Genomic DNA, 9,138 nt, shown 5'->3' with positions numbered 1-9,138 from the left:
CCTGGACTCCATCATCAAGCAACAGAGGCAGGCAAAGGGAAAAGATGACGATGAGGAGGAAGAAGCAGCCAAACCACCTATAGGTTGTTTGCCAACATTCTCTGGGTATTTGCCAAGGGTACAGCATGTGAAACTCAGTATTTTTCTGAAGGTTGTTTGCAGGATCCGTACAGCGCCAATAGATATTCTTATTCCGAGCCAACCCGTAATGCATTCTATGAATGGTCTAAATTTTAGTGCTTCGAGGTGGCAGTCAGTTATCTCTTCTGTTCAACCCTCTTATGAGTTTCGTCCTCAGGTTAATCCTATTACCTCTCTGATGGTTGTCCATTGTTGTGACCTGATTCCCATGGAGGAGCACTTCAGTTGTTTGCAAAATGCCCAATTGCAGTCTTTGTGTTCACTGGCTGGAAGAACATATGTTGATAAACGGTTAGGTCAAAAAGGTTCTAAGGGAATTGAGTGCTCTGATATCTTGTTGATCATTCTGCGGTGTATTAACGACCTCCTAGCAGAAATTATGTTCAATGAGATTGCGCTAAGCTTGCTATACATTGCAAGAATTTGGCATTGCAGGAGAGGTGTTCGGCAGGTATGTTTTTCCTATTGCTTTAGTGGAGCACCAACCCTGTACTTTTGGGCGACTTATCTTCTTGGTTCTTACTGGGCTGAGTGATTGGGGAATAGCTATACAAGGGACTATTCATAATATGCCTATGTCAATGCACTGGAACATTTTGTGTCAAAAGGAATTCAAAAGAAGCGCTTGTACTACAATCAGCTTACACCTTGAAAATTGCATAAGGATCCTCTGAGGTCAATTATGGTGCTTGTGATCTTTCAGACAACACAATGAAGATTTTTGTTCACTAAGAAGCCATTACATGAAGGTAAACAGTGGCTTTTCATACTATGTGAATGTTCTATTATTACTGCTCTTGCACTACGGTATTCCTATCTTGCGACTATGGATGCACATCTATTTCAGAGCATGCAGAGAATGGGTGCCCCGGGCACAGAAAGTTCGAGCATTATTTTTCTTTAGTCAATGCAACTTGAGCCATATGCGCTAGTCTGCTGCATTATCTTCTCAGTGCAGTCCTCTTATGAACTATCTGAGCATCGTGTACTGGAGCGTGCTGCTGTTTGTCATATTTCTGGGTGTGACAAATTGCATGGGGCAGATTAGATTATGAGCATGTTAGTGATATGGAATTTTTTTGAGTGAAGAGGAATTTAAGGAGAAGGGAAAGTAGTGGCTGCACCCACCTTTGGTGCACCCATAGAATGAACAGTAAATTCGAAAGAAATAGTAAAAAAATTAGAAAAAATCTGAAACTTGGTGGATGTGATTATGAGCTAATGTTTTAGGTGCTTGCAAAGTTTGGTCACCAAAAAACATCAAATGATTTCCATACAAAACGAAATACAAATGATGTTGTGCACCCACGTTACTGTTCACATGTTTTCAGCACAAACTTTGTTTTTTCTGTACAGATTTCCTCGGATGTTATTTCGCCACCAAATTTTTGCAAGCGCCTAAAACATTTACACATAATCACATCCACCAAGTTTCAGAATTTTTTGAAATGTTTTGCTAAGTTTTTTATCGTGGATGCACCGGGGGTGCAATGTGCGTGGGTGTAGAACAACCACACTCTAAGGAGAATGGCCGTGTGGAGACTCATATTCAGGAGCAACGCACTGGTGTGTGAATAGCTGGTTCAGCTAAAGGGTTGACTGGATTGAAATCTAGGGATGTCTGGTGTCATATATTGCCAGTCGTGTATTCTGTGAGCTTCCAGAACTTGATGTGTATAGAGCTAGGCCCTACGAACTTATGTTATATCTAGATCAAAAAAGGACATCTCGAACACGTAGCTTGCTGGTTATAAAAGTTGGTGCTATTTGATGTGGCTCAGTTCAGATTATCTTCTCACTGATGTTGTTGATATGCTGGAATCTGACCTACGCCGCTACCAACTAGGTGTGTCTTGGGATCCTGGAGGGCTTGCATTGTTGTTGATAAGGAAGTTGACTCGATGGAAGGTCTTTCAAGGAGGGAGGTGCGCCATGATCTTGATTGCCCGCTGTCTTGTCACCTTATTCCTAGCTTCTACACTTCAGCCGTCAACAATTATATGATGATGGAGGTGATCAGCAAGAGAGCACATGCCATGGGTGTTATAGTGCCATCTACCTGCTCCGATCAAGAACATTCTTAAGGAGGGAAGGGTGTCATCCCTGTCGCAGCCCGCTTCGCGCAAGGCTTCGTTGACCACAAATACTACATCGACTTCAACAATGACTACTTCCTCTACGGTTCCTTCGGTTGGGTCGCCATCGTCCACGACTACTACCCCCATGTTGTTAAAGCCATCTCCGCCTTCGGCTACCACCGCGACTTTGAGCTAGTCAAGGACCATCGAGTGCAATGGGACCCGAACAGTTTTTGGTGGCGCCGGCTTGGGGTCAAGCCAAATTTCAGGAAGGGAGGGATGTTAGGAGCCATGGATTTGGCCCGTCCAAGGCCATCGCTGCAACTACTTAAGCGAGGCGCACAGAAGGAGAGGGTATCCTGTATTCCAGTGGATCACGGCAAGAACGGCGGCGGCTACAAACTCCTTCCCCTTCCTCGAGTTCTTCCTCTATATCTTTAGTTCATGTAATCTGTGCTACACTTGCTACAATTCCTAAGAGAAAGAGAGAGATCGTGAGTAATACAACAGTGCCCTAACAGTTATCATGCTCCTTGCCGAGTCGAGACAAGAAAACCTACTACGTACTTCATCTGTGCGTTTAGATAACTACTATGTTTAGATCACTAAAGTAATGATCTAAATGCTCTTATATTTCTTTATGTAGGGAGTACTATACATCATCTGATTCTTCCCCGAATGATTCTTCCCTGGAATTGGGAAGAAGGAGAAGCATGGCGTGCACAAGGCAGAAAATACGTACAATCCTACATTCTGCCGCTGAGCACGGCGGCGGAGATGGAGTGGACAGCCCGGACGAGCTCGGCGGACACGAGGAGCACCGTGGCCGGCACGCTGAGCAGCACCAGCGCCACGACCCCCGCGCCGAGCCCCGGCCGCGCGCGCACCAGCAGCGCGAACAGGATGCCGAGCGCCTCGCGCACGCCCGCGACGTACAGCCCGTGGTGCCGCCGCTCCAGCTCCGTCCACTCGCCCGGGGGCACGAAGACGTCCACGCCGCCCTCCTCCTCCTCCTCCTCTGGCTCTTCCACTTCCTCGTCCTCCACCTCGCGGATGCGCCGCCGCAGCGCGGCCATGCCCTCGTCCACCATCCGGCCGTCCCACGGCGAGCCCGCGGGCTCCCACTCGCCGCCGCCCCCAGACGCGCGGCAGAGGACCACTCCGCTCCCAACTGCGCGACGACGACGAGCGCCGAACCGAACCGTCGCCGTGGCGGCGACGACGCGAGATGGTGACCGGAGGCCGCGCCGGTCGGAGAGCGCGCGCGGTGCGCTGCTCCAAGCGCCGTGGGCTCTTCCTGCCGCCGCCGGCGCCATGCGCATTGCTGCAAAAATAAAATACGACGGATGGCACGTACGTACGTCCCGAGCAGGCCACGGCGGCAACGATCGAGAGCGTGGGCGCGCGCGGGAAGCTCGATGCAGAGGTGTTACGTTGCTTGTGCTCGGCGTCGGGGTCGCGTGCTGGTTTATATACCGGCGAAGGAAGGCACCAAAGGGTGGCGTGGAGTGGCGGGGCGGGGAGGCGTGCGCTGTGGTGGCGGAATTTCCCGTGGCAGAGCCTTAGCTATGCTGGCCGTAGGGCGGGGGGAAAACGTGCGGGGAATGGGTTGCTTGGCTTGGGCGGGAAGAACACGCGCAGGGCGGCGTCGCGTCGGCAATTCCTTGGGGTTTTCCTCTCTTTCGGCCGCGCGGTTTCGGCTGTGGCGTGTGCGGGCCGCGTCGCGTCCGCCCCTCCCCTGTTGGCGCACTTCAGCTGCTCGGCACCTGGTGACTGTTTCACGGTCCCGCTGTCAGGCGGAAGCTTCCTCCCGACAAGCCTTTTTCTCCACGGCGCAACGGACGACGGGATTATCCGACGGGGTATTGCCCAACAATTCCATCGTAGAGTAGCTCCGTCTGAGTTCGGGAAGGATGCATGAACCGATGAAACGGATGGAAAATTTGTGACACGTTTTGGAGGAAACAAACGTGTTTACTGTTTACAATGACACTTTCTGTGCCACATGTTTCTTTCACATGAAGAAATGGTTGCATGACACAAATGTCTTGTGTACATACTGTGCTCCAGAAAATACATAGAAACAACTCGGCGTCGTCTCCAAAAAAAACCTTATAATATTCATGATTAGTACTAATTGGCCTACAAAACGTCTTATATTTTGATACGGAGAGAGTAGCATTTATTTCGTATTCGCCAGATGGAGCAGATGATGAATTCCGGGCACCATTTGGAGAAACCAACGCGAAAGGAATATTTTAATGAGATATATACATAGGATGATAGGAACTAGCTAGAAACAACTTTTGTTTTAGTTGAGCTACAAACAACTGTGCTCGAGAAAATACATGGAAACAACTCGGAAAAAATGATGATGATCAAAGAACGATTCCAGTGGACAGTTCCAGCAATTATGATATCCGTGATTACGAGTAATTTATTTTTCCTACCACCCTTCCAAAGGGGTTCAACCATGACATATAATCTTCCTGGCAAATAGGCATGATTAAAGATAAAGACCTGGAACCGGAAACCCAACAGTTCAAATTGAGGAACACCACCTAGAGAACGTATTTCCAGGATGGGCCGTCGTACAAGACCAGATTTAAGCTTCTTTCACACAAAACCATAATGAAGCAACTGTAGTTTACACTTCACTTATTTCGCCTTACTGTATTCACAAGATATGACGCTATTCATGATAAAACTACACAAACGTCCACAGATTGACAGCTCGGAACAGACGCATCAATCATTCCTTGGGCACTTACGAGGTGATTGGAAAAGGTCACGAATGAAATACGGGTCCACAAGTCACCATGGAAATACAGTAATGTCAAAGGAATAGCTGACAGTTGTGGCCTCAGGTTCTAACAGCATCCTGATGATCCTTGACCCCGGTTGCCACCCACCACGTCCACGGTGTCCGGCATATACCTTCAACAGCGTAGCATTTCCATAAGATCACAAAGTGAAGCATAAAAGCAAATTAAAATATATACACGCTAGTCCTACAACTATCTGAACATAAACCATGGGAACGAATCAATCAGCACCAAAGGCAACTAAATGAACTATTGACACTTCAATATTACATCTAGCCTTCCTTTCTGTATTACTATATGATATATTCACTTGCAGCGAATGCAGTTCAACTTCATCAAAGATAATAAAGAGAGTAAGATATATTGTGCTTACAGTTCTTCCTCTGGCTCGTTCTTCAGAGCGTTCTTTACTATACATTGGAAAGCTTCCTCCACATTGATTCCATCCTTGGCAGAAGTCTCAAAGTATGGGATGTTCCCTTTAGAGGCACACCATGCCTTCGCCTTTTTCTCAGAAACCTAAATGGAAGCAGTTTACGTATCCCTAAGAATCCATCGGAGAGCAACTATTTACTGAGAAAAGGCAAAGCATAAAGTGAATATAGGTAATTACCACACGACTGTTCCCGCCATCTACATCAACTTTGTTACCCAGCAGAACAAAAGGGAAGTTATCAGGATCTGATGGGCTAGCCTGTCAAAGTAAACACCTGAAGTGAGACAGGCATAACATGATTCTGGACTGTTAATGAATTATGAAAAATAATTCACCTGAATTAGAAACTCTTCACGCCAGTTGTTCAGATTATCAAATGATTTCATCGAGTTAACATCGTAAACTAGAACACAACAATCTGCTCCGCGGTAGAATGCAACACCAAGACTTTGAAACCTCTCCTGACCGGCAGTATCCCATATCTACACAGAAACATATGTTAATCCACACACAAAAAAAATCTGTCTAAGCATCATATATAAGCAGTCATAATAGAATATGGTAGTGAAAAATATACAGAATCACAGGTACCAGAAAACCTCAAGAAACAGATTTCTCATGCATCCATTAGCAACGCACTTTAACAGAATCATTCAGAAAACAAAGAGCCGCTAAGAAATTGTCTGACATTTCAAATAGCAGGAGTTAACATGAAAAATGTAAAGTTTGCTAGTTCGTAGGGGTTAAGAACATATGATGAGTAAAGAGCAGGGATGGGGCAAAACCACTTTAACAGAACCATTCGGAAAAAAAAAAGGGAAACGCTAGGAAACAGCTTGATATTTAAAATAGATGGGATTAACAAGAATGCACCACTTGCTAATTTGTAGGGGCTAATAGCATAGGTTGAGTGAAGAGCAGGTATGGGGCAAGCCTGCTTTAACAAAATCATTGAAAAACAAAGGAGCTGCTAGGAAACGGTTTGGCATTTAGGATAGTTGAAACTAACATGAAGAATGCACCGCTTGCTAATTTGCTAGGGGTTAATAGCATAGGTTGAATGAAGAGCAGGTATGGGTCAGGCACGCTTTAACAAAATCATTCAAAAACAAAGGAGCTCCTAGGAAACGGTTTGGCATTTAGGATAGTTGAAACTAACATGAAGAATGCACCGCTTGCTAATTTCTTAGGGGCTAATAGCATAGGTTGAGTGAAGAGCAGGTATAGGGCAAACCTGCTTTAACAAAATCATTCAAAAACGAAGGAGCTGCTAGGAAACCGTTTGGCATTTAGGATAGTTGAAACTAACATGAAAAATGAACCGTTTGCTAATCTGTAGGGGCTAATAGAGTAGGGTGAGTGAAGAGCAGGGTGCAAAACAAACTAATACTCCCTCCGTCCGGAAATACTTGTCCTAGAAATGGATAAAATGGATGTATCTATAACTAAAATAAGTCTAGATACAACCTTTCATAGGACAAGTATTTCCGGACGGAGGGAGTACCAAATATTTGTTGTCAGAGGCCCAAGGCTAAATCGGAAGAACATCATGCCAAGATAAGTAGTACTTTTATGCCCTACTGAATTCTTGAACCGTTTACACTTTTCTAGAAATTGTTCTCATGTAAAATCAAATGGTCTATTTATTTTCTTTCGGAAGACTACACTATATGCGGGTCCACTTTCTGATGTCCATACAAATTTAGCTCCAGCGCATACATCTACGTAAGTAAATAAGCCAACAATTCCAGTCATGCTGTACCCAATGTTGTACAATAATATTCACAGCTGAGAGCACTAAACTAAGCAGGACTGCAGATGATGCAAGGATTGAACCAATCATGCAGCACCAACAGTGTGACGTTCCACACAAAGAGTAGATCGACGGCAAACATCTGGAGAGGAGCAGTTCAACAACTAATGATGGTCATGCCAAATCACACTAGCACTACTCACATGAACTTAAGTACTGAACTAAGCATAGAGCATGATCCAGCAGCAGCAAAAAGAAGGACCAGGGCATAAAGATCTTCTTACTTGTAGGGTGAAGAGCCTGTCCTCGAACTGCACCTCCTTGGTGAGGAAATCGGCGCCGATGGTAGCCTTGTACTGGTTGCTGAACTTCTTGTTCACATATCTGAATTAAATCAAAGCTCAAGGAAACACAAGCCAAAACAACTACTTATGCTCCAGTACAAAATCCAATCTGTCCGGAACGAGACAAGCTAAACTGGGCGCAATTATCGCATCTCAACGCGAATCTCAGGATACTGGTTCATCAAGGACGTCTTCCCGACCCTGGATCGCGGTGAATCAGCAGAAAAAGTCAGTCAGCAGAGCGAACACTGGAAGAGGCAATACCGCAATAGCCTAAAAGGAGGACGGGAGATCCGAATCCACCAACCCGCTGTCGCCGAGGATGATGACCTTGAGGAGGGTGCGGCGGCGCGAGGCCATCGGGATCTAGGGTCCGCGGCGATCGATCTCGCTCGCGCGCCGGAGGGAGGGACTGGAAGGGGGCGAGGCGAGACGAGACGAAAGAGCTGAGCTGTCGCGGCGCGTCGACTCGTGTGCTCTGTGGTGGGCGACGCGAGGGAGGGAGAGACCGGACCGGAGGAGCTGCGCCGAAGGGGGCCGTGATGTGATGTGTCGACCGTAGGTCGGGCCACCGCGATCCGACGCGTAGAACCTCCTTCGATTTGTTTTAGTAGGAGTTTTGGTTTGGTTGGCCATCAATGAAAAAGAAAATCACCTGTTGTAAGATTCAGATTTTTTTTTTTGCGGGGGTAAGATTCAGATTTTCTTTAAAGATTTTTTCTTTTTCCTTGAAAAGATAAACCTTTTTTCCTTTCTAATGTAGTGTAAAAAATATTTTTATATTATGAGACGGAGGGAGTACATCATAAACCTTGTGCCAAACTCAAAAAACATAGCATCGCTTTGTTGGTAAATCGTGCAAGTGCGCATGCAGCCGACCGCTAATTTTTTTGCGGGGTAAAAGCAATTCATTACTTAAGTAATAATAATGTTTTTACAATCATTCATGATGGTAGTGCTAATCTCCTGAGGACTATTTGCTAGCCAACATGCCCTTTTTTGTTGTTGATGTCCAATGGCTGTTATGGCATGCTCAGCCTGGTTCTCTGTTCTCTTAATTTTCCTAATTTTAGCTTGCCTCTTCTTTAACAGTTCTGCTATTACAGCCACCTGGTACATGTTCCTCGAACGAAGTGACCCTGCATTCACTTTTTTTGTGAGGAAGTGGCCCTGCATTCACTAATGACAAGATTTCAGCGCAATCCGTCTCCGCCAGTATTGGTTTTTGTGACCAGTGTAGTGCCAACTTAAGTCCCTCTTCACATGCAGCAAGCTCAGCCTCTAGCGGTCCGGGGCAATCGAAGAGCCATCTACAGGCCGCAAAGATTACCTGGTCAGCATGGTCACACAGGATCATGCCTGCTCCTACGGATCCGTCCACAACAACATATGAACCATCAAAATTTAGCTTGACATAATTTTTCGGTGGAGGCTCCCATGATGCTATAGCACTCGGACAGATTGATTTGCTCGTACACATCAATGACGGGCTATACATCATGTTTGGAAATTTACCTTTGGTGAGGTCTGCATGCGGATGGTGCCTGATCATAAGCAACGA

At 46.1% G+C, this 9,138-nt stretch overlaps 2 protein-coding genes across 2 annotated transcripts; both read right to left on the bottom strand.

The window, feature by feature from the left end:
• Positions 1-2,833: 2,833 nt before the first annotated feature.
• On the bottom strand, positions 2,834-3,837 carry LOC125524934. The gene has a single exon (XM_048689963.1). It carries the CDS (start codon positions 3,539-3,541, stop codon positions 2,966-2,968), a length of 576 nt encoding a protein of 191 aa, XP_048545920.1. The 5' UTR covers positions 3,542-3,837; the 3' UTR covers positions 2,834-2,965.
• Positions 3,838-4,815: 978 nt separating this feature from the next.
• On the bottom strand, positions 4,816-8,142 carry LOC125524927 (ras-related protein Rab7-like). The gene is made up of 7 exons (XM_048689960.1): positions 7,885-8,142; positions 7,752-7,778; positions 7,518-7,617; positions 5,816-5,962; positions 5,658-5,738; positions 5,418-5,563; positions 4,816-5,156 (listed from the first exon to the last, which is right to left on the bottom strand). The coding sequence occupies exons 1-7, from the start codon at positions 7,935-7,937 to the stop codon at positions 5,090-5,092; spliced, it is 621 nt and encodes a 206-aa protein (XP_048545917.1). The 5' UTR covers positions 7,938-8,142; the 3' UTR covers positions 4,816-5,089.
• Between the last annotated feature and the right edge of the window lie 996 nt (positions 8,143-9,138).

The sequence above is a fragment of the Triticum urartu genome, chromosome 1, assembly GCF_003073215.2.
Source record: "Triticum urartu cultivar G1812 chromosome 1, Tu2.1, whole genome shotgun sequence".
In the NCBI taxonomy this organism is placed as follows: domain Eukaryota; kingdom Viridiplantae; phylum Streptophyta; class Magnoliopsida; order Poales; family Poaceae; genus Triticum; species Triticum urartu.
The sequence above is the reverse complement of the archived record's forward strand: the minus strand, read 5'-3'. Positions and strand labels throughout refer to the sequence as shown.

Excerpts from the sequence above, each read along its gene's own strand:
- LOC125524934 (XM_048689963.1), bottom strand. The coding sequence starts at position 3,541 with ATGCGCATGGCGCCGGCGGCGGCAGGAAGAGCCCACGGCGCTTGGAGC.
- LOC125524927 (XM_048689960.1), bottom strand. The coding sequence starts at position 7,937 with ATGGCCTCGCGCCGCCGCACCCTCCTCAAGGTCATCATCCTCGGCGAC. Across the intron at positions 5,963-7,517 it reads ACAGGCTCTTCACCCTACAA|ATATGGGATACTGCCGGTCA; the intron begins GTAAGAAGATCT and ends GTTTCTGTGTAG. Across the intron at positions 5,157-5,417 it reads AACGAGCCAGAGGAAGAACT|GTATATGCCGGACACCGTGG; the intron begins GTAAGCACAATA and ends ACGCTGTTGAAG.